Source organism: Hemiscyllium ocellatum, chromosome 9 (assembly GCF_020745735.1).
Source record: "Hemiscyllium ocellatum isolate sHemOce1 chromosome 9, sHemOce1.pat.X.cur, whole genome shotgun sequence".
Taxonomy (NCBI): domain Eukaryota; kingdom Metazoa; phylum Chordata; class Chondrichthyes; order Orectolobiformes; family Hemiscylliidae; genus Hemiscyllium; species Hemiscyllium ocellatum.
This window is the reverse complement of record NC_083409.1, coordinates 50345811-50371649: the sequence shown is the minus strand read 5'-3', so window position 1 is coordinate 50371649 and position 25839 is coordinate 50345811. Positions and strand designations below refer to the sequence as shown.

General features: G+C 38.9%; 1 protein-coding gene across 1 annotated transcript in view; it reads left to right on the top strand.

Moving 5' to 3' along the window:
- The first annotated feature begins 3085 nt into the window (after positions 1–3085).
- The window catches only part of soat1 (sterol O-acyltransferase 1), a 66566-nt gene continuing 43812 nt past the window's right edge, over positions 3086–25839 (top strand). Inside the window, exons 1-2 of the mRNA XM_060830285.1 lie at positions 3086–3115; positions 3701–3828. Coding sequence (XP_060686268.1) covers positions 3708–3828 — 121 coding nt within the window. The 5' untranslated portion in view covers positions 3086–3115; positions 3701–3707. The remainder of the gene's footprint in view (positions 3116–3700; positions 3829–25839) is intronic.

Here is a 25839-nt window from a genome sequence, read left to right as displayed (position 1 = left end):
ATGTTGATGAATCTAAACATGCCAAATTTGAAGGGGCTGAGCTCTCTGACACAGACTTTTCATTGCTGTCATTGCCTTCATTGTGTGCTCTTCCTTACTTGTGAACACAGAGTTACCAGAGACTTCAGTTATTTGGAAAAATTGGAAATATTGGAATTGTTTTCCTTGGGGACGAGAAGGCAAAACAGAGATTTGATACAATAGTTCAAAATCATGAAAGATTTGGACAAAATGGATAGGGAGAAATTGTTCCGACTTGTGATTAGTTCAAGGATCAGAAGTAAAAAATGAGGTCTGCAGATGCTGGAGATCACAGCTGCAAATGTGTTGCTGGTCAAAGCACAGCAGGCCAGGCAGCATCTCAGAAATAGAGAATTCGACGTTTCGAGCATAAGCCCTTCATCAGGAATGATGAAGGATCAGAAGGCCCAGTTTTAACATGTTTTTGGAAAAGAAGCAAGAGCAAGGTAAGAAAAAACATTTTCCACACAGTGTGTAGTTAAGATCTGAAATGTACTGTCAATGTATGGAGATAGCAGGTTCAAGTGAAGCATTCAGGAGGGCTTTGGGTGATTACTTAAAGAAAAACAATGTGCAGAGTACGAGGGGATGGTAGGGGATTGACAAAAAGTGGAATCTCAGATAATTAGGATAATAAGGGGTTTGGTATACTTGTCTTTATTGATCAGAGCATTGAGTATAGGACTTGGGAGGTCATATTACGGCTGTACAGGATATTGGTTAGGCCACTTTTGGAATATTGCATGTAATTCTGGTCTCCCTCCTATGGAAGGATGTTGTGAAACTTGAAAGGGTTCAGAAAGATTTACAAGGATGTTGCCAGGGTTGGAGAATTTGAGTTATAGGGAGAGGCTGAACAGGCTGGGGCTATTTTCCCTGGAGCGTCGGAGGCTGAGGGGTGACCTTCTAGAGTTTATAAAATCATGACGGCATGAAAAGGTTAAATAGACAAGGTCTTTTCTTGGGGTGGGGATTCCAGAATTCGAGGGCATAGGTTTCGGGTGAGAGGGGAAAAATTTAAAAGGGATCTAAGGGGCAACACTTTCATGCAGAGGGTGGTGCATATATGGAATTTGCCTGAGGAAGTGGTGGTGCTAGTACAATTACAACAGTTAAAAGATGTCTGGATGAGTATATGAATAGGAAGAGTTTAGAGGAATATGGGCTAAGTGCTGGCAAATGGGACTTGATTAATTTAGGATATCTGGTCAGCATAGACAAGTTAGACCGAAAGGTCTGTTTCTGTGCTATCCATCTCTATGTATTTATGACTCTAAATGTAAATTGCTCAGAGAGAAAGTGCAGATACTATAGGCTAAATGGCCTTCTTCACCACTGCAACAATTTTATGGTTCTTTGGAACTGTCACGTTGGACTTGAAACGTTAACTCACTCCATGGAAGCTGCTAGACCTGCTGAGTTCTTCCAGCACTTTCTGTTTTAGCTTTCTCCTCCGAGCTTTAGTCATTGTCTGCTCATGGACATTTGAACGCTCAGGCAAAAACAAATGAATGGATAGTGGCAGAGCAAGAATGTTGCCGATTGGTACTGTGACCATGTTTCAATTATTGTTCATGATTTGGAGATGCCGGTGTTGGAGTGTGGTGTACAAAGTTAAAAATCACACAACACCAGGTTATAGTCCAACAGGTTTAATTGAAAACCGATGAAGGAGCGTCGCTCCGAAAGTTAGTGTGCTTCCAATTAAACCTGTTGGACTATAACCTGGTGTTGTGTGATTTTCAACTTCAATTATTGTTAACATCAAACATGAATGTTGTGTGAAATGCGCATCTGTGCTATTTAATTTCATGTCCAGGTAGCTAGCACCGTCGAAATCTTCGATGCTTTGGGAAGCTGGAACAGTACTTTTTTCAGCAATTCCTGCTGTCCGATTGTCAAATAGAGAACCCCTGATTCTATCCGTGAAAAGGACCTCTGTCAAACAGAGGAACAGTTGACCTTTTCTTGGATTAGCATGACTTTACCAAGACAAGGACCCAAGTTTTCCTAGAAACAAAAACAGAAATTGCTGAAAAGCTTAGCAGGTCTAACAGCATCTGTGGAGAGAAATCAGAGTTAATGTTTCGGGTCGAATGACCCTTCCTCAGAACTAGTCTCCTGTCTGACATGGAAAATCTACTTGCTACAGGAATTCTCGTTTCCAGACGGTAGAGAAAGATTTGATGTGTACAAGCTATCCCCTCTCTTTGTTCAAAACTAGCCTTAAGCAGGGTCATCGGACTCGCAAAGTTAACTCCCCTTTCTCTCTAGGACATGCTGAGTTTCTCCGGCAAATTCTGTTTTTGTTTCAGATCTCCGTCAGCAGTAGTTTTTTTTTGATGTTTAATCTCTCTACTGTGTTTGGGGTTTAAATGCCCTAACATCTGGTACAACGTCGGTTTCTGTGTTAAGGCCGTCAAGTTCTCTGCTCAACAATTCTGAAGCAAAAAGTTGCGAACCTAGGTAATCTAAAATGAAACAAAAGTGCTGGCAATGCTGGATCAGCAGGTCTGTGAAGAGGGTATAACCTTGCCCATTGAACATTGTCAGAGTTTATAATGCACAACGTTACTTGGGTTGATAGGAAAGCTGCCTACCCCGGTTCAACTGCTTGGAAACGAGAATTATAAAAAGAGACGAGAAGGGCAATCATTTAAAAAATGTTATAGCATTGATGGAGAAATATCACTTCAGATTATCAGATCGAGTGAAAATTTGATCTCTCAAAAGTAAACGTTAATTATTGCAGTAAAGAGGATAATTTCACTTTTTTAAAAAAAAAATCTCCTTCCTTTTAGTTTGCTGTTTTGTCTCTTCCTTCTTCCGTTCCCCGTTGAATCGGCTCCCCATACCTTCCTTATACATTTGCATCCGTGAAGGCAGGGTCACGAACGGATAGACGGCCCTGCAGAAGCACGCGCATTGACGTCTCTCCACCTCCCCCCTCCCCCTTTCTTAGCGCGTCATGTGGCGCGCGCTCCCTGGGTCACGTTCTCTTTCCGAACACGGACACTTGGAGCAGCGTTTGTATCGAGTGCTGAAGCAGGTAGACTCATGGCTTCTTCGGCTCTGATACCTGCCTTTCACCGCGGTGGGAATACGCTCAGGGGGCTAGCTGCCAACTGTGGGATCGAGTTATTATACTACAGTACATGGAGCGAGGGAATCGATTGATAATTGCGGGATGTTGTCGCTGGACCTGTTCCATTTCCCCTCTTTCACATTTTAAGAGCCGCTCCGCAGTGCCCCAGTACAGCTTCCTGCTGTCAGCTGAGAATGTGTCTGCCGGCTGTGCGGTACCCCTGATGCCTCTCATTCTTTGGCCCAGGCTCAGAGAAGTTACATCAGTTCAAAGAGTTTTTCATCGAGGGTTTGTTCTGGCTGAGCAGCTAGTCAAGAAATTTATACCACTTACCTCCTTTTCGAACTCAGAATTTAAGATTTGGTTGAAGGGGAAATTTTTTTTGTCGTCTTGTCAGTTTAAATTGTTTGATCCTTGTGATTTATCGTTCCTTTTTGGATGAAACACAAAGCTTATAATAACTTTTATTTTCTACAACAGAGGTGTAGAGTTTTAAGGACTAACTGCGGATTTAAAATCGATTAAGGATTTTAAACTATTGCCCATTTATTTTCTCTGTCTCTGATTTCTCTCTTGTTCTTTGCCCATTGGCAGGAAGCTAATGGCGAGTGAGACGGGAGTGACGCTTAGGGGTCGGCGTAGTTCTGCGAAATCCATGAACGAAGACAGTCCGAGGAGTTCTGAGGGGACTGATGATGTTTACGTCCGATCAGTCAGCAATGGTGAGTAATTTCCTCCACGCCAGACTCCTTTCTAATGGAGGCGGTTAGCTTCACATCCACTGTATTCGTCACATTGTTGCAATCGCTGTAAACCCTGTATTTACAAAAGAATGCGAAGTGGTGTCGAAGGGAATGGATGTGTTTGTATGTTATGGAGGTGAGGTATACGTCAGTGCAGTTGGCGGCCATCCACAAACATTCATACGACTTCTGGCGAGCGAAAACCATTGAAGTTGTACCCGTCACCTTTGTCAGAGTCGCATTCAAGCCGAATTTACAGAGGAGAAACCGTTTTATCCACTCACTCGTTAAGGATCTCCTTGTACAAAGAAGCTAAATGTCTTTGCCCTGCATGCTTAGTTTAATAACAAAGGAAAGGAAACGCTGTGATAAAAAAAATGCTTTATCTTTAGTTTGAACTCTGCGCAGAAGGCATGCGTGCATAATATTGGGGTAGCATGAGTAATAAGATCACATGTCCTAAACTGTGTCCCTTTCTTATGTACTGAATCAGAAATGCGAGTAATTAATTCTGGATTCCAAATTAGCTGCAGCGGCTAAACTATTGGATAGCACTGCTGTTTATACATGTATCATCGAATAGAATAACCGAAAGTTTACAGCTCAAAGTAGCCACTTGGGCCGTTGTCGTTAATGATTTGAGGGTTTCTGCCACCGCACCCCTCGGAGGCACAAAGTTCCAGTGCCGTTTGATTATGGTGACAGTGCAAAAGCTTTTCACTGTATTTTACTGTTTTTCTCACTAAAATACATGTGACAGTAATACTATTAATTGATTCATTCAATGCCATTGATAAACCTTTGCCATAACTCTCCTCCAACTTTTAAATGATTAGTAGACAGTTAGTATCTCCTGGTCATTGACATCTCTGCTAAGATGAGTAGACCCATCCTATTCATTCCAAGCAATCCCTCCTTCCTCGATTTTGTACATCTTAAATCAAATCTCCAATAGGAACCAATATATCGAGGAGAACGATCTGAGACTTTCTCTAGGATTTCCCTCATAACTGTATTTTTCTGGTCCTGACCACATCTTCTTAAATCTCCGATGTACCCTGTTTCATGTAACTATATCCTTTCTGTAGTGAAGTGACCAGATTGTGTGCCATATTTAAGTGTGGCTTAATATGGTGATTTAGATAATCCCAGCAAAAACTCCATATTTATACTGTATATGCTATACTTGAGTTAATAAAAGGACAGATTCCAGGCTTTTTAACCATCATTTTGACCTGAAGAAACTGCAAACATTCATTTCAAGATCCTTCCATTTCTATATTATCCAATTGTGTATTCCTTTGCCTTATTTGACCTACTAGCATGCATCATTTCTCATTTCTCCTGGTTGAAATCCATTTGTCACCTTTCTGTCAACCTGACGAGTCCATTGATCTTAAGCTATCTTCCTTGCTAGCAATCACATGACCAATTTCTGTCTCATCAATCATGCTCCCTAGATACATCCAAGTTGTTAATAATATCACTAAAAAGCAGGGGCTTGTATCAAGGCTTGTGGATGCCTCTTAAAAAGAGCCTTCCAGTTTCAAAAAAACACCAATCAACAACGACCATTTGTTCCCTGCTACGGAGTCAACTTTGTATCCGCCTTGCCTGGTTTAAAATAAAGTTTATCTTGGATAAAGTAGAAAAACTTTTAAATCCAAATTTTAGTGATGCCAGGGTGCAGAATTGAGAATTTATGGAGCTCCTGCTACTCGGATGCTGCCTGAACTGCTGTGCTTTTCCAGCACCACTCTAATCTAGAATTTATGGAGTTATACAAACAGGCCCTTTGACCCATCATTTCAATGCCAACAAACACCAGGCTATACTAATCTTATCTATCTGCACTTGGCCCGTAGCCTCCTGTCCACTGGCATTTTCAGTGCATGTTCAGGTGCTTAAAAGTTTTGAGGAAATCTGCCTCCACCATACACTCAGGCAGTGTGTTTCATTTCTGCCACCCTCGGGGTGAAAAAAAATTCTTCCTTCAATCCTCACCTGAAACTTCTAACCTCTGGTAGGTGCAGCTGCAGGGGGGAAAAGATTCCAGCGATGTACCTATTTATGCTCTCATAGTCTTGTGTAACTCATAGTTTACTAGCCATGGTACATTGAGGTACTAGATTGGGGCTCTGTCTGCATCTAATACATTTGGTGCTTTTCTGTATTGTGAAATATTTATTTTGCATACTTCAGGTAATGGAGTGGTTTATGGAAAGGGTTCTGAACCTTTTTGCTTCCGACTTGCTTCTCACATGTGAACAATACTGCCTGAAACTTAATACAAGTATTTTCTCTTTTTTTAAAAAAAAATCATTGTTTGGAATGTGGCTGGTAATGCTAGCTTTTATTGCCCTTGACAAGAAATGGTTGTGAGCTGTCTTTTTGAATTTCTGTAGCATATCGGACCATCTATTGTGAGATAGGAAATTTTAGCATTTTTACTCTAGCCATGAGTAATGGTACTTAGGTTCCCAGTTAGGATAATGTGCGACTTGGAGGGAATTTTTCAAAGTGGTAATGTTGCTGTGTGCCTGCTGCCCTCGTTTTGATAGCAGGGGCTGCAGATCAAAAGTAGAGTTTAAATAGCACTAGGAATTTTCAGTGCATTGCAGCCACTGTTAATGGTGAAAGTAGCGAATGTTGAAGATAATGTTGATGGAGTGCCAGTCAAATTTATTACTTGGTCTTGGATTATATTGGAGTTCATGAATAATATTGTTGCTGCATTAATTCGGGTGAATGAGAAGTATTGCATCACTCTCCTGACTTGTCTTGTCGATGGTGGAAAAACTGAAGGAACTGGTAGGTGAGCGTCTTGCAGATTTCCCAACCTCTGCTGTGCTCTTGTGATTACTGTATTTGTGATTGGTACAGTTCCATATCTGGTCAATCGTGACCCCAAAATATTGTTAACGGAGGTATCAACAGTGGTAATGTAGTTGAAATTGGAAGGGAAGTGTTTGGACTCTGTTAATCGGAATTCTTTTGCATTTGTATGTGCACGTGTTACTTATCAGTCCACGCTCGAATGTTTGCTGCACATAAACACAGACCTCTTTAGTATCTGAGCAGTGAAAAGCACGGATTACTGCAGCAGTCAGTTGAGGTCGTTAGCATTGCATCATATTGAAGATTGTTCATTGAAGTAGTGGAAGATGGTTAGGCTGAGAACATTGAGAAGCTATTGCAGTCGTGTTGTGAGATTAAGTGATTGCATTGCCAGTGAAGAGTTTTTCCCTTTTTGATTTCAATGGTTTCAATTTTGCTCAGGCTCCTTGTTACCATGCTTGGTCCAATGCTGCCTTAATGTCAAAGGAAGTTACTGTCCTGCCTGGAATTTGGCCATTTTGTTCACGTTCAGATGAAGGACGTAAGGAGTCAGATGTCCTGGTTTTACCCAAACTGCGCATTATTGACCTGATGGTTGTTGAGTCATTGCAGCTTAATAGTACAGTTGGTGATGCCCTTTTGTTGTTAGACTGACAAAGAAATAATCAGGTGGATTGGATTTGCCTAGATTTTTGTGGCCTGAACACAACCATGCTGTTGCCCATTTTGTTGGACAGGTGGCCATTTGGTTATAAATATGACTGGTCTGGGACTACATTTCCCAACATACAGCTAAGATGTTGAACAAACATTTGTTTTTTCCCATATGCTCAGTTGTTTCTTTATCTTGGGGACTGAATTGAATTGACTGAAGACTAGACCATGTGATGGTTAAATCCCTGGGAGGAAACTGAACATTGCAGCCTTGTTTTTATAATCGCATGCTGGCTACACCATGATTTGAGGATAGGGATAATTGTGGAACTGCTTCCCTTGGTTATTTTTTAAATTATCTGGTGTTACTCATGGCAAGTGGCAGTACTACAAGAATTTACAACTGGTCTGTTCGTTGTGATTAGGTTTGGCCTGTTCCAAACTTTCTGCAGTTTGGCACCTGTCATTCAGTGTTGGCTTGTCTAGGCTGGCATCTCATTTTGGAGGTATGCCTGGTGCTGCTCCTTTGTATATGTTGCTGTATCCTCATTGAACCAGAATTGTCTTCTTACCTCAATTTTTCATTATTATTGAGTATAAGTTGGGCCATGACATTACATTTTGTGCTATTCAGTGTCATCATAGATGATCTACAGTGTCTTGTGGATGTCTAGTTTTGAGTCTATCCAATTCAGTATTGCAGTGTCAGGCAACAATTGGAATGCATTCATCTGTATGAAAATCGGCTCTGTATTTGCAAGGAATGGGTGGTGATCACTTCTACCATTATTGTCATGGAATGATGCCTCTGACAGTTGCAGTGAGGATGATGTCAAGTAGATTTTCTCAAGTTAATTCTTTCACTTAGCTGACAGACTGGGGCTGTAGCAGATATGTTCTTCCGTGATTCAGCCAGCTTGATCAGCAGTGGTACTACCAAATCATTGCTGATCATGGATGCTCAAGACTTCCCACCTAAAATATATTTTGCTCTTGTCACTGAGGTTTTTTAACAAATTATATTCAATTGAATGTTGAATCATCAGCTAAATGAAGACAGTAGGTGCTGCAAGCAGGATGTTTTCCTGTGCCATCTGCTAAAACATCTCCTGGGGCCAGGACCAATATCGCAAACTTCCAATGCTGGTCTATCCTAACTATACCATTATGCTGTCACCTCTAATGGGGATTGTTCTACCTGCAGGACAGGATATACTCTAGGATGTATCAAACAGTTTGGGACATGGTTGCTAAGTAGATGCTATTCTCAGCACGTTCGCACAACACAATTTCACAATTGAAAAATCTCCCACATGTTACCGAAGAGAAGTTGACAGGATTGACTGGGCTCTGTTATTCCTCCCTAAGGTAGCACACTGTAAGTCAGGTCCTGCTGTTCATGGACTGTCACAGAAATTAGATTTTTTAAAAAAATGCACAATTCTTTAACTTGGCTTGCAAACCAAGATTTACAGTTCTCATTACTTAGAAATAAATAGATTGCAGCTACAAGTAATCAGTTATGAACTATTAGCATATGACTCTACTTGTTAGATGTCTAACTCTTGCTTGTACACATGAAACAAAATTGATGGCTCTTTTGGAGGGGTGGGGGAAGACTGGGATGACAAATCAGTGGTTTCTGTTCATACATCTGCTGAGATAAATCTTATGCTGCTTGTGCAACTCAGAATGCTGCTTTTCGGTCTTCCTCTTCACTGGTTTGCAGTAGGAGTGCTTCTGACTAATTAGGTAAGAGTCACAACATAATGCAGCTCTGAGGAAAAGCAAGCTAGTCATTTTCAGGTTTCGAGTGGCTTTACTACCAGTTAAGCAGTTCTGAACTGGTGGTGGTCTGTTGACTTACGTATCTTAATCACAATCCAATTCTAAGACCAAATCATAGTAGTTGACAGTTTGGCCCTTATCATTAATCTATGAACTAGTGATCAATTATCAGTTGGCTACTTGTACCAAGCTAAGCTTCATCCGTACACAGTACCAACGCAACAGGTTACTTTTTTTCTAAAGATACGTGAATCCTCTGAAAATCCTTGGTTTCAAAACATTTCTGTTCTCGTTTCTGTCCAGTTTGAAAATACAGAAAAATAAAAAGACAGTTCTTACAGAAGGGATTGTTTTTACGTTCAGTACTAGGTGGCCCATCCCTGTTTTATCAGTGCACTTTTCTATAACTGTTTGATGTGACTCAGTGGTTTGCTTGGCCATTTCAGAGCATGGTTAAGGGTTAGCATGTAGATGTGCATATGATTTCCTTCTGTAAAAGATGTTAGTAAACTAAGTGGGTATCTGAGAATCCAGTGTTTTCATAGTTACCACTCAACACTAGCTTTCTATTTCAGATTTATGTAATTAACTCAAATTGCTCAACCTCCATGAAGAGATAACAGAATTTGCCAAATCTTACAGAAATTGTTATGTTCAGGTCAGGATGGGAGAGAAGTACTTGATTTGCAGTACAATTGTTTCAATGTATCTTTCATTAGTATCAATTGAAATTCCTGAAATTTCCACATATTGCTTGTAAATCTGTTTAAAAGTAAAAGGATTGTTAGCATGTTTGTGTCTATTTACTGAAAAAGTAATAAACAAATAAAAATAAATTGATTTATCTTTGTTAAGTTAAGTACATGTTAAGATAAACCTGACAATTTGTGAGTTACCTAGACTGCACCTTTTAATATTATTTGACTGCAGAATAGCTTTGAATTCTTTGCTAATTTGATTTTTAGAATTCTTGTTTAAAGACCCTGGCTGATGGTTAAAATCTTAGAATTGAATGTACACAAATATTTATTGCTCCCGTAAGTCTAGTTATCTTGTTCAATTTTTTTTTTGCTTTGACAGGACAAATGGATAAGAACACTAAAGTATTTACAACTTGGTGGTGCCGGTGTCGGATCCGGGTGGAAAAAGTTTGAAAAGAAACAGAACCCCAGATTGTAGTCCAACAGGTTTATTTGGAAGCACTAGCTTTTGGAGTGCTGCTCCTTCATCAGGTGATTGTGGAGGACAAGATCATGGTCACAGATTTTATAGCCAAAGAAGTTTATACCCAATTTAAAATTGTTCAGTGTATCACATCTCTGCGATACTGGACTCCTTGATCTTGTCCACCACAAACACCTGATGGAGTGGCATTTCGAAAGCTAGTGCTTCCAAATTAACCTGTTGGACTATAACCTGGTGAAGTATTTATAGGCATTTTTAATTTTAATTCCAAAATGTCGTTGTCGTTTTAAAAGAACTGCCACAGTAAATACGACTGTGGGTGTTAATTCAGTGACTTACAAACTCCCGTGTGAAGCCATTGGAATTTTGCATCTGTTGTGTTAAGGGGACCAAAAGTAGGAATAGACTTTAGAGCTTAAAAAGAAGGCTGACCATTCTCTTTCCCTGAATCCTGACTGGACCCTTAACAAATAGTTACTTTCTGCCTGTTCCAAACAGCTTCATAGTAGCTGCCATTTTATTCTGCCTTGTTGAATCAATATTTGGATATACTTTAAGACTGAAAATTGACTTGTACAGGAGGTCAGTGAATGTTGGAGTAAATGTTTTAGATTAGAACTCCATCAGACTGTTCTCATTCTGTAATGTTTGCAGCAGCAATTGAACTAAATTGTGGAGTAGTATATTATTTAAAAGCTTTTGTTTAAGCAAATATTGCCAATGGCTCATGCAAGCTCAAACCCATTGATCCTACTGAAATCTCACTTGTGTTCACAGTGTAGTGTAGAGTCACGAGTTTCTTGGGCAACTTGTTTTAGTCTTCCTGTCATCAGCAAATATGACCTGTATACATGTTACCCTTTCAAACCTTGTACAACTGTTTAGTGCGGAGGAGTGTTTCAGTACAATCTTTTTGTGGATGTGACTCATGTCTTAAGTTGGTCAGAACTTGTAAGTGAGCCTGTAAACTTCATTTTGTTTTGGCTTGAAGTTCCTCATCGAGTATTTAGCATGTGATGAAAACACTTGTACTACCTTCACTATGGAGTAGTTCAGTCACAATGTTGGTATCCTCCAGTGGTCTGTTTAAAAAAAAATCACTTTTTTTTTGAGCCATTTTTCTCCAGCATCTCAAATCAAATATATTCCTCTTCTGTTAAAATTCCTTCATGACCACAGTTCTTAATGTCTAGAATCTCTCCCAGCACTGCAGCACCTGCAATCTTTAGTTCTTTGATTCTGGCTTTTTGCACAGCCCTCATTCCTTTTCCCAAAACTATTGGTTAAAGTGTCTTCATCTGTCTCAGCACTCTTGTCCTGGAATTCCCTCCCAACTCTGTTTCTTCATTTCTTAAGGTCTGCATCTGAGATCTAAATTTGGTTAACCCTTCTAACCTGGTGTCAATTTCTGTCTCTTGCTTCTGTGAAACATCTTGGGATGTTTGTTATGTTGCTTTTTAGTCAGTGTTTCCAGAGCTCTTCATTGTTTCCTCTTCCACTTTGACGTTGGTTTCCTCTGGGAGAGGTGTTGAAGCTCAGATTGGCTGTGCTTAATGAATGTAACCTCATTTTGATAATTTTAAACAGGAGCATCATCTATTCTGACATTGAACATGATCGTTGCTGATCCTGTACCTCAAAATCATATTACTACTCTCTTGTCATATCCCTTGTATCCTTCTGAAATCTATTTCATTAATATGTTCAGTGACTTCACAGCATATTGAAATATAGAATTCTAAAGGTTTACCATTTTCTCCTCCTCAGTCCAAAATAGCCTATCACATATCCTGAGACTGTGACTACTTATTCTTGATGCATTGGCTTCGGAAACGTTATTTCTGTATTCATTTTGTCCAGCCCTGTCAGTTGTTTTGCATTTCATGGTGATTCCCTCGTATTGTTCTATATTCCAGTGAATACTTTCCCATTCGACCCAAACTCTTGTGACAAATCTGCTATCCCTGGAATCCGTCTCGTGAACCTTTGCTGTACTCCACCTATGACAAGTGTATCATCTTGTGTAAGCAGATCAAAAGTGCATCAGCATTCCAAGTGTAATTTCCCCAAGGCCCAATCCAGCTTCATTAAGACTGCTTTGCACCTCTACTTAAACCTGATTGCAATAAAAGTCAGGAAACCAAATGATATGCTAACTGCTTACAGGGTGTTCTTCTATAGCATGTGCCATAATGCGATTGAAGAACTTACACTGTTATTTTCAGAATGTGAAATTTCCTTACCTGTATTGGCTATTACGTGATTCTGGCCTCAGTAGATTAGATGGCGCGATTATTGTGATTTCTTTTATAACACAAGATTGTATGAGAGTGGATCTATCGTGTTATATCAGACTGTACTGCATTTGCTTTCAATAACTGGTGTACAAGGACACCCAAAACCCTTTCTCAATAATTATTTTCAAATCTATAATCATTTAAGTTCTTTGCCATGCTGTTTTTCATACTGAAGTGGGCACCTTCATTCTTACCCACATTATATTGCATCTACCGTGCATTTATTCATTTGTTCAACTTGTCTAAATTGTCCTGAAGGCCCTCTATGGCCAAATAAACAGTGAGGCAGTTTGGCTTTTTGATGTTCTCTTCAGTTGTATATCAGTCTCATCTGGCATGAAGTTTTTATTTCATTTATTAAGTATCAGTGACTGACTGTTAAGTAGCCAGAAGCGTAAATAAGTATAGGCACTGAGCGGTTCTTTAGGATTTGAAGTTTTGAGATATTCAACATTGGTTAAGTGTATTTGCCTTTCTTTTACTTTGTCTTTTTTTTCTTTCGCTCCAATCATTCTTTTCCCCCTCTTCCTGTAACTGGATTGATATTGGATTTGCCTTTCATTCCTTTTTAATGACGATATTTTCTAACCTTGAAACTTGATTGTTTAAGGAGATAGCCTGATGGTGACCCTGCTCTGTCTCAATCGTTTGCTATTCTTGTGCCATGATCAGCTTGCTGTATCAACCATGTTTTGTGCTTCTTTGAGCTGAAGGCTACAGAACAGTCAGTATTGGCAGATGTTGTCAGATGCTCTGCAACAGCAAAATCTAACTTCCATTTCTTTTCCAGTACTCCTTTAATATGTAAATTTACAGTTGTTAATTTTAACCACATTTTCATTGAGTAACAAACCAATCTTTGAGCAGTCAGCCACTAAATGTTTGCTTCTATCAGATTAAGTCTGTGTGTTTCTTCAAAAAAGTCAGTCTTTTATAATGATTTTCGAATTTTACGACTAAACTTGTTTCCTTCGCAGGCTTCTTTTTTTCAAATGAGCAGTCAATGAATTTGGTCTCACCACGCTGTGTATATGCATTTTTGTCCAAGCTGAATATGTTTTTTTTTTCTTTGGGTTATGTTGTTATTGGATATGGTGAACTTTGTCCTTTTGGTTGTGTTTTAATGAAATCTTTTAGTTTTCAGTTGAGGATCCTTTTGGATTTAATATGCCAGATTCCTGACCTTGACGGAAGATACTGACTTCCTTGAAGCCTGCCCCTATGGTCATTGGCAGTGTTCCCAACTCAGGATCAGGAACCTTGGGTTGGTGGCCCCACTGGGATAAAATAACACTGCTGTAGAGGCGTATTTAAACAAAATTGCAGGAAAACGCTCTTCTTTTTCATTAGAAACAGCAGTCACCTTGAGGATGGTGAGAAGATTATGCTGAATTGGTGCCGAGATGCATGGATATCATTAAGAACTGGCGGTGTTCATAACCTCTTCCTTTGGTGGGAATTGCAAATGTGATCAATGTTAGGGATGGGCAGTCCAAATTTACGAGAAATGGATAATTGGCTGATTGACCTGCTAAAGCTAACGGAAGATGTTAGTAGAGGATCGTACAGAGAGAGCTCAGCAGGTTTCAGTACCAGATTGGGGAATTGTGGAAAATCAAGTGCTTTCCTGAGAATAGACTTTTGTTTAGTCTCTGAAGTGAAAGAAGCTGAGCATGTTCGTATGTTTTGGCAAAGTCTCACGTGGAACTAAGAATTAGGAAATGGTATATTAAGATTTTCAAGTTACAATTATATGGGCTTATCAATATTAAATCAGCAGTGTTTGCCTTATTTTTTTCCTTGTACTGTAAACTTTTGTTTAAAATGTAAAACCTTGTTGCACAGTTCATTTGGGTAACATTTGCAAGTTATTTATATTGAAGTTGATGATCCAAAGAGAGAGACCATTCATAGCTTATGTGCCTGATTTGATAATCTTGAGTTAACACTTTTTGCTGTTACTTAACTGATTTAGTTAGCAATGTAGATTTGTGGACATGGTCTCTGATATTTCAATAGATGCAAGGAGATTTTAATAAATTGTAGTAAATAGGTTTTCACAGTGCTTGATCAAGTGTTGCATTGGTGGATATCATAAATTTGGGGATGTGTTATACAGTAGTGTGTGATTTTGAAATCAGATGCAGCAGAAAACTATTGAGGTACCATTTTGGTTGAAACTGGTTTTACTGAGGAATCTACTTGAGAGGACGCGATCTATGTTGTGTGTCTCACAGCAATGTTCACCTCTGCAGTTTTCATTCAATATTGTCCTGAAGTCTTGGTCAACATTATATAATCGTGTCTGGAGTGGAACTTTGCCCCTATTGGACCAAGGCTAATATAAAAATCTAGACTTATTTATTGATTCAATAAATTAAAACAAACTAATGAGACCTAGGCACGATCAGTAAAATAATGGCTTGGGTAGATATAAATGCATGATAAATCTAAACATGCAGAATATGTATGTATGTTTAATATGAATTTTGATATAAAAATATATAGATGAAACTATGAAAAGAGTAGAGGAACAGATCAGATGCACAAATTATGAACGGGAATATTGAATATGAAAACAGAGGTGATAAACCAAAAGAAATTTCTGCTTTGAGTTAAAGTTGGTTACCTTTCAAAGGAAAAGATTTTGAGGGCATGATGCAGAAGAAATGGATTAAGCTTTTGGAATAAACATTTTATAGTCAACCTGTTCGGGGATGTTATGATACATGTCTCCAGCAGGTGGGTCTTGAAGTATAAGTTGATGTTGTGATTTTTTTTTAATTAGTCAGAGGGAGAATTTCTTCAGAAGAAACAAATTCATTAAGGCTCCTTTTAAAGGGAAGTGAGTCTAGTCGAGAATGGAGAATTTCCTGATTACTTTTAGTCTTTTATTTGGATGTATGACTTTGTCTCGTTAGTGTTTGTGAGTTATGATGTCATTGGAATTGGATGAAAAGGGTGATTGAACTTGACTGAGAAATGACCACAGTTGAAATGATCAGATTACCATTAATACCTATAGAAGAGCTGAGACATTCTAGTCTGCCAGTTTCCTAATTATGTCAGCGTGAGTTCAACAAACCAGAGAAAAGAAAATCAAGTAACGGTGACAGACCAATCTGCTTATCCATTTATCTGATGTTGCATAGATGGACAGTTATTCATATGCGATTGATTGACAAGAGATGCATCAGGCATCCAAGCCAAGCAAGTTACAAGCTGCATTACTTCCAGTCATCGGGCTTTGAGGATAACCAAATAATTTTGATGCCCTCCCCCACCCCAAATCTCTCTCCATCTGAACTTGGACATATGTTTGTGTTCCTTCATTATATCACTATTGCAGCATTACCTGAATATGTTAACACAAGATCTGCAGTAGTTGAAAATAGAAGCCCCATGTCCATTTTAATGTCTGTTCTCCTCCCTCCTCCTCTTGTCCTTTAAATTGTTAGTTCCATATCTCAAGAATTGAATAATTTATTAAACTGGTAATGTCTGTGAGCAGACAGTTACATTTACGGTCAAAACTGAAATTTTGTGGGATCGATTTTGAAGTTTGAGCATTAAGCATGAACAGTTCCACAATAATATTACCATTGATTAAGTTGTCCTTAGCTTGGGAATTCCTAAATGGGAGTGATTGGAAAGTGCTTGATCCCTTGAACTATGTATGAGCCAAATGCATGCTTATCTGGATGGAGAATAGTTCTAAAGATGACTAAGCCCAGAAAGCTTTTCTTTCTCTGGCAATTATGTTTGTCACTCGTGTTTGTTCTCTTGCAGTTCCTCCAAGATCCCATGGGGTATGTGACAATGGTGACAGTTGTGTAGAAAATTACATGACATTTTATGCAGCATGTTACCCATTGTACCTTTTTGAGTTATGAACTGCTGCATTATCTTGGCATCATGTTGCTACTTGAGCTTTGCCCTTATAGTCTGAAAGCAAAATTGGAACTTATCAATTGACTTATAACGTTCCATTTGATTGCAAATGGTAAAAGTACAAAAAGATAAACCGTTTTAATAATGTTTTGCTTTATGTTGCAATTTGAGTTATGTTGTTCATGTGATGGAGGTCACATGAAGATAAATATTTTGTCAGTTCCCTTTCAAAATACTAAGTTATTTTGCATGGTAGGCTATTTGTGTAATTTTTGAGGCAAGGTTTTTGCAGGAAGTATGTTGGATATTTTTAAAAGCTCTACTAGAGTTAATACAATTACATTGGAAATAATAAATGTTTTGAATTGGAACCTTTTTGTTGAGGTGGTGAACTTCAGTTCAGGTAACGTAGGAGCTTTCAAAATGTTTGTTTGGCAAATATAGAGTACTATTTTCGTGAGCTGAAATTGTAAGCACTAAGGAAGAAGTTGAATTTTTGAAATGAAATACTTCATTCCAGATGAGAGAGGAATACGATTTAAAAAATCGAATAAATATTTCCAAAGGAAAATTGAATTCAAATGCAAGGGTTGAAAGACATTATTTAGTAATGGTTTTATTTAATTCTGTGTTGAAATACAAGAGGGATTGAGGTGTGCTAACCTAACTGAAATATGCTGTTTCACATTTCTGGCTAAAGGTTGTAAAGGCTGTTTACTGTTACTGTTCTATACAGAGTTAACATTTATTGGACCACACTGACAAGATGTTCAGAAATGCTGTTAAGGATCTGTTAACTGGAAAACTGGTTTATAAAATAGTTGAGAGCCATTGAGTCAAACAGCACTGAAACAGACCCTTCAGCCCAATGCATCCATGTAGTCCAGACGTCCCAATCTGACTTAGTCCCATTTGCTAGTGTTTGCCCATCTCCCTCTAAACCCTTCCTACTCATGTAGCCATCTAGATGCCTTTTAAATTTTGTAATTGTACCTGCTTCCACCACTTCCTTAAGCAGCTCATTCCATACACTCATCACCCTCTGCATGAAAAAAAGTTACCCCTCAGTTCCTTAAATGTTTTCCTTCTCACTTAAGCCGTTGCACTCTCCTCTGCTAACCTGGAGAGAAAGACCTTGGCTCTTTGCTCTGTCCATGCCCTTCATGATTTTTTCAGTCTCTCTAAGGTCACCCCTCTGCTGCCAATTCTTCAGGGAAACAAGTCCCACCTTACTCAATCTCTCTCTATAACTCAAACCCTCCAGTTCTGGCAACATACTTATAAAACTTTTCTGCACTTCCTCAAATTTAACAACATCTTCCCTATAGAAGGGAGACCAGAATTGAGTATTGTATTTCAAAAGTGGCCTCACCAATGTCCTGTACAGCCACATCTTGACATCCCAACTCCTATGTTCTATGCACTGACCAATGAAGGCAAGTGTGCTAAAAGCTGCCTTCGCCATCTTGTCTCCCTGAAACTCCACTTCCACGGAACTATTCACTTGTACCCCTAAGTCTCTCTTGCGCCCTACGATTAATTGAATAAGTCCTGCCCTGGTTTGCCTGACCAAAAATGCAACCCCTCACACTTATCTAAATTAAACTCCACCTGCCACTCCTCAGCTCATTTGCCCATCTGATCAAGGTCCCATTCTACGCTGAGGCAACCTTCTTCATTGTCCACCAAACCACCTATTTTTGGTGTCATTGACAAACTTACTAACCGCTTGGAATGTTGTATACAGTTCTGATCACCATCTGAAGGATGTAGAGGCTATGGAGAGGGTACAGAAACTGTTTCAGGTTGCTGCCTGGATTGGAGGGTATTAACTGTGAGGAGAGATTGGGTGAACTTGGTTTGTTTTCTCTTGATTTTTGAAGGATGAGGGATGACTTGATAGACGTTCATAAAATTGAGGCATGGATAGTCGGTCTGTTTTCCCCCAGGGCAGAAATACCAGTTACGAGGGGACATACCTTAAGGTAAAAAGGGATAAATTTTAAAAAGTTAGTGGTAGGTTTTTTTATATGAAGAGTGCTAAGTGCATGGAATATGTTGCCAGAAGAGGTAGTGGATGTGGATACAGTGACAACATTAAAGAGACATGTTCACAGATATACAAATAGGCAGCGAATAGAGGGATATGGGCTGCATAGAAGCAAAAGCGTGCTTATTTAGAAAGGCACTGTGTTGATGCAGACTTGATAGGCCAAAGAGCCTGTTCCTGTATTATACTGTTCTTTAATCTTTATGTCTCCTATATTTACATTCAAATCATTTATATAAATGATGAAAAGCAGTGGACTCAGCACTGATCATTGTGGCACACCACTGGTTACAAGGCCTTCGGTCAGGAAAAAACAAGCTTCCACCACCATTGTCTGTCTCCTATCTTTGAGCCAATTGCACAAAATTGGCTCAATCTGGTAAAGCTTTATCCTAAAGATGGTTTTTGCTTAATTTTCAAAGATTGGTACCTAACTGATCTTTACTTATCAACGTAACAGTACCTGCCATTTTTTCTTTGCAACATTCAGTAGCAGCTTAATAGTATTTTGTCTTGAGATAAGCCATTTATCCATGTGAATGTTTCCATATTTTGAATCCCTTTACACTTCTAAGAAATATACCCTGGTGACAGTATAGTACCTTCATAAAATTAAATCTCTGAAGCAATTATTTGCAATTTCAATTTGATTTAACCTACAGTGGCATTTGGAAAACTAAAAGATTGGAATGCCTGAAATGAATACAAAGCACCAAAAAGATTAGTTTTGGTAAGCTTCTATTTTGCTTTCATTTCAGATTTCTAACGCACATTAGATTAGATTTGATTCCCTACAGTATGGAAATAGGCCCTTTGGCCCAACCAGTCCACACTGACCCTCCGAAGAGTAACCCACCCAGAATCATTTCCCTCCAACTAATGCATCTAATACTACGGGCAATTTAGATTCAAATTTTGAAAAGTAAATTCATTGTCTTTATGTTCCCAGGTTTTGTCATTGTTTCCTTGGGATTTTCAAAGGCATTTGCTACTGTGAAATCACTTCCATTGGAAGACAGATTGATTTCTCATTGTGAAAGCAAAACATCATCTCTTTGGCACAGTGTTTAAGTAGATTTTGCTAACCAGACACAGCAGGACTGTGATTAAATTTTGGTTATATGCAGTGATCTTGGTAGAAGGGGCATAACAAAGCAGCTGAATGAAATTTGAGTGTATTAACTTCATGAAGTTATGCCATGAATTTGAGACACAGCATGCTATCATGCAACTTTGAAAATTATGTCCTGCAGTTGGAATAGTGCTTTGATTTTCTCATAATGATTGATTGCTGTGAATGTTCATTTGCACAAGATGTGTCACATCTGTCTGGTTCTCCTTCCAGCATACAATTGGGTTCTGCTTGGCATTTGCCATGACATCTCGCATGGAGTGCTGGCAATTGTTTTATTTCTGGCCTGGAGTACCTCATCCAGTTGGTTGCTTTGACAATAGTAAAATCTCTGTTGTTTGGCTAGTGCTACCAAAATCTGGTATTTTTCTCCATTGTATACAGAACTTGAGGAAATAAACAAGATGGTGAAGGACACAGGTGAAGAACCAAAAACAGGCCACAGCAGTTAAAATGACAATATCGTGATATTTGGTGACTTTGTATTACTTGTTTTTATTCGTAAAATATACTTAACTGTGTGTGGATTCCCATTCAGCCACACATCCCTAAAAGGTAACTTATCAGTCAGACTTGCTTTGAGTACTGCATTTCATTTGTATCAAAGGTGAACTCTTGATTTTTCCTTCCACTCCTTCCTGCAATAATCATTGTGTTTTGAATTTTCAGCAGTATGTAGTCTTCATTTTTTTTCCCCTCGTTTTCCTTTTGTTGTACATCTTGGGCATTAAAATGCATTGGGTTTCTGCTTTCCCTGTTTTGGTTTTGAAGAACAGAGATCACCTCCATTCTGACCAACATGTTTGTGTAGAGTAAGATGCTTTCTATGTTGTTAAGATGTCGATGGAAAGGCCACATGTGTGATACAAAACAGCAGTGACTTTGAACACTGTAAAAGTAGAATATGGACGCTATGAAAATTCAAAACGTTTTTTTTTAAAAAAACAAACCTCATACATACTTTCCACCCAACAATACGATGGTTGTCCCTCTTTCAGCCCCTCTGGACTTGTTCACTACTATCAGCCACAAGGTGTGTATAGTTTTTGTTTAAAAACAAACTAATACTGACTTCAATCAGATTAGGTGTGACACTTATATAAAATGGGGCCAGGAAAACTGCCTGTTGTGTAACTTTTTTCGCTGGATTTTGTTGACAGTGATGTAGAGTGTTATTGTTAATAAGATTACCTGGGTAGTTGTTGGTTGAAAAGGCAGAACAGTGCCAATTGGGTGAGACCGGTGTTTAATTTGACAAGTTTAGGTTTCTCATTTTGCTCTCTCATTTTTGTCCTGATTTCATCAGTGGGGATCAAAGCTTATAAGAGTAAGTGTGAATGGATCATGTGGATTTCAGCCAACAGCAGCCCAAATCTGCTATGAATGCAATAGGAAAATTATAAATTAATCCTGAATCGTTGTGGTTACCTCAACTTGTGTGGGATTGTGGATCTGCATCTGACTGCCTTATGTGTACCCTGTGACATAGAAAAAACACCCCTCTAATTATGTATACTCCTTGAATTTCAAGTCAGTGCATAATTTATAACATTTTGCATAAATTACAGGTTTGCTTTTTTTTGAGGGAACACAGTCGTATGCAGTTTAAGCTATAGTAACCATTCCAATACGTCTTATTCTCTTATTATTTTGTATGTTGTCAGAACAGTTCAAGACAGGCACTGATATTTGTTTAAAGCAGTTGTAGACTTTTCCTCTTTGGATAGTGAAATTGGCTGTGTTTTAAGCTCCCACAACTGTGACTAGTTTTTAATGAAAGTGAATTGTGAAGCTTTTCAGCCCTCTTTGGCAAGGCATGTTGTTGCAGGCTGAAGGGACCAGGTGTAACCTTTACATGAAAGCATTTGGACTGTATTGGTCACTCTTCATTAAATTCCCTGTTATTTTCAACCTCTCCTCCTCCTCCTCCACAAAAATAAATAGCTCTACTTAGCACAAAAAGAATTACCAGAAGTTGTCATGTGATTTTGCATTCATGGATTGCAGGCAAGATTTACAATGGCTGACTAGTATGAAGTATAACCCTTGATGTGTTCTGTCTGGGAATGGAACATAATTAATTTTGTTGAAGATGTTTTTAATTTGCAAAATGTTTTCCTGCTGCTTGATCATCCTTACGTTTTAGATTTATTTTGTTTTCCTCTTTAACCAACAGAAGAAAACGTAAACGTGATGCAAAAATGAGTTTGCCCTCCATCCTTTCACTGGTATATATTAAAAGTGACTTGTTACTTCTGAATGGTATTGAGTAGAAGAAGCAAAAGTTATAGCCATCTCCTTTTCAGTGTCCCTAGTGTATTTGAGACACCTCTCAAATTTAAGGTTGGCTGTTATTAATTCAGATACTGATTGACCTCATCCATCATTATCCATCTTTACTCTTCCTTCTCTGAACTTCACAACACACTGTCAGTTCAAGTTGTTGTATTTATAGTTAATTCCATAGTGCATTGAAAATTAATATTGGATTTTCTGGCTTGTGTGGCATAATAAACCCAAAATATGGAACCATGATGTCAGTGATGTGCAGCAGTTGCACTTTGAAGAAGTTGTTCCCTCTTCTACTCCCATGCTTTCTTTGTGCATTGAATACTCAGATGTAGGATTTCAGAGAATCAGTTTGAAGTAGAAATCTATTTAATTTGATTACTGTAGATGAGTTCTAGATAACTGTCAATGGTTCTTAAACCCACAAAGCTGATGTCAAATGCTGCTCGTGGAGAATGAATGAATAAGTTGGGAATGTTTTTTTTAAATAGATACAAAGTCTTAATGGAAAATTGCAGCATTCAAGACTTGTGTCCCAATTACTAGTTCCCACATTCTTGTCCTCTAGTCTAAAGCCTCAGATTATGCATTTCTCCTTCAACATTTTGCTCTAATTTTTGAGCAACTTTTGACTGAGTTGCACTAGAGAACTTCGAGTAGGTTTTAATGCAGACTTCATTAACTGATTTGTAACTTGGAATAAAGAAACGTAATTATCTTGACAATAAATTTTCCTTGTACACGTTCCTTTCTAGAGATTATCTTCTGATCCTCACGGTGATTAAATTAATTTGACATGATGTAATGCATTTAAACTGCTTTTTTTTTTAAACTTAGTTTTTTTTAAAACTTGATGGCATTACATCAAAATGATTTCCATGTGCCTGTTGCAGGAAATGCAAATTTAACGTTGTATGACTATCTTTTTGTCACTGATAATGACAGGCATGATTTACAATTAAATTAGGGTTGTCACTAATGGATTCTTTGCAAAGTTTATGTGATGAAAATCTCCTTGTGTGCAATGAACCTGATGATGTTCAGCAGGATTACAGACTCCATTAACTTAGCAATGTTAACTTTGGCAGCTTTTTTTAAAAAAAAGTCTTTCATTACCTAGTCTCTCTGCAAGTAAGTTTAAAAGTATTGTGAATCTACTTATGTTTTGAAAAAAGCTAGAGGATTTGGAAGAGAAGGGTGACCGGCTTAGATTTGAGGTTATTGGAGACTAAGTAGGTGAAGGATAGGGACGGAAAGTTTTCATTTTTCTGCCTTTAGAAGCATATGTTCAAAATGGATTCTGGAATGATATGATAAGCCACTGAGAGAGGAGGACTCACTCAGCTTATGAAAGATAAATGTTGGTATTTTTAACATTAGAATTGATGGTTGAATTGTGTTAACAATTGAAATGTAAAAGTTACTGTGGAAAAGGATATGGAAGATATAGACTGTAGGGAAATAGATGGTGACATCTTGGAAAATGTCCAGATTACAGAGGAGGAAGTGCTGGATGTCTTGAAATGGTTCAAGGTGGATAAATCCCCAGGACCTTATCAGGCATACCCGAGAACCCTGTGGGAAGCTAGAGAACTGATTGCTGGGCCTCTTGCTGAGATATTTGTATCATCAATAGTCACAGGTAAGGTTCCGGAAGACTGGAGGTTGGCAAACGTGGTGCCACTGTTTAAGAAGGGTGGTAAAGACAAGCCAGGGAATTATAAACCTGTGAGCCTGACCTCGGTGGTGGGCAAGTTGTTGGAGGGAATCCTGAGGGACAGGATGTACATGTATTTGGAAAGGCAAGGACTGATTCGGGATAGTCAACATGGCTTTGTGCACAGGGAATCATGTCTCCCAAACTTGATTGAGTTTTTGAAGAAGTAACAAAGAAGATTGAGGAGGGCAGAGCAGTAGATGTGATCTATATGGACTTCAGTAAGGCATTTGACAAGGTCCCCCATGGGAGACTGATTAGTAAGGTTAGATCTTATGGAATACAGGGAGAACTAGCCATTTGGATACAGAACTAGCTCAAAGGTAGAAGACAGAGGGTGCTGGTGGAGGGTTGTTTTTCAGACTGGAGGCCTGTGACCAGTGGAGTGCCACAAGGATCGGTGCTGGGTCCTCTGCTTTGTGTCATTTACATAAATGATTTGGATGCGAGCATAAGAGGTACAGTTAGTAAATTTGCAGATGACACCAAAATTGGAGGTGTAGTGGACAGTGAAGAGGGTTACCTCCAGATTACAACAGGATCTTGACCAGATGGGCTGAGAAATGGCAGGTGGAGTTTAATTCAGATAAATGTGAAGTGCTGCATTTTGGGAAAGCAAATCTTAGCAGGACTTATACAAATATTGGTAAAGTCCTAGGGAGTGTTGCTCAACAAAGAGATCTTGGAGTGCAGGTTCGTAGATCCTTAAGTGGAGTCGCAGGTAGATAGGATGGTGAAGAATGCATCTGGTATGCTTTCCTTTATTGGTCAGAGTATTGAGTACAGGAGTTGGGAGGTCATGTTGTGGCTGTACAGGACATTGGTTAGGCTATTTTTGGAATATTGCGTGCAATTCTGGTCTCCTTCCTATCGGAAAGATGTTGTGAAACTTGAAAGGGTTCAGAAATGATTTACAAGGATGTTGCTAGGGATGGAGGATTTGAGCTACAGGGAGAGGCTGAATAGGCTAGGGTTGTTTTCCCTGGAGCGTCGAAGGCTGAGGGGTGACCTTATAGAGCTTTACAAAATTGAGGGGCATGGATAAGATAAATAGGCAAAGTTGTTTCCCTGGGATGGGGGAGTCTAGAACTAGAGGGCATAGGTTTAGGGTGAGAGGGGAATGATATAAAAGAGACCTAAGGGGCAACTTTTTCACACAGAGGGTGGTACGTGTATGGAATGAGCTGCCAGAGGAAGTGGTGGAGACTGGTACAACTGCAACATTTAAGAGGCATTTGGTTGGGTATATGAATAGGAAGGGTTGGAGGGATGTGGGCCGGGTGCTGGCAGGTGGGCCGAGATTGGGTTAGGATATCTAATCAGCATGGACTGATTCCATGGACAGGTTGGACTGAAGAGTCTGTTTCCGTGCTGTTCATCTCTATGATTCTATATGCAGCTGTTATTTTATGACTTTTTAATCCTTGCATATTAAGTTATTGCACTTGCATCTCAAGAAAAAATATGCCAACTTCTGTAAACAACAGCCAAATTTCATTAAGTAAATACAATACCAACTTTGGGGGAACTCTTAATACACTTCACTATGTTTGCGAAGTCTGTGGAGAGGTCATTCTGAACAAGACAACCGTCCTTCCTTTATACAAAATCTTTACATCACAGTCAGTGCCCACAAGATTATTCCCAACCAAACCCCCACAGTCACATACCACTCAAGTCGCAGTGATCCGACCATCTCCAGGAACAATATAAAATAATCATTCCTTAATGGTCATATCTGTTGCAAATCATTTTTTTAACTCCAGGGAGTAGTCAGAATTCCAACTGTAATGTTCTTATTAATTTCTGAATGGAAGATGATGACAATGTAAATGGCTCTGAATGGCAAGGAAATAGCCAATTAGATGGCTCCGAATAATGGGAGATGATGTAAATTCCTTACACCCTACCTGTAACTCAGTGGCATCCCACCCTAGCCTCAGGATATCCAATTTCCTGCAGGTCAGCAGAGCAATTTAACTCTTTGATGTCTCATTCTCTCCTTTTATCATTCAATGATAACCACCTAGATGGGGATGAGAAAGGTGCTACCAATTTATTCATAAAGATCTTACTGCCAGTACTTAAGCAAGTTATTGACACACAACATGCAATGATTATAACAACAAAAATTACAAGTCCATGCAGT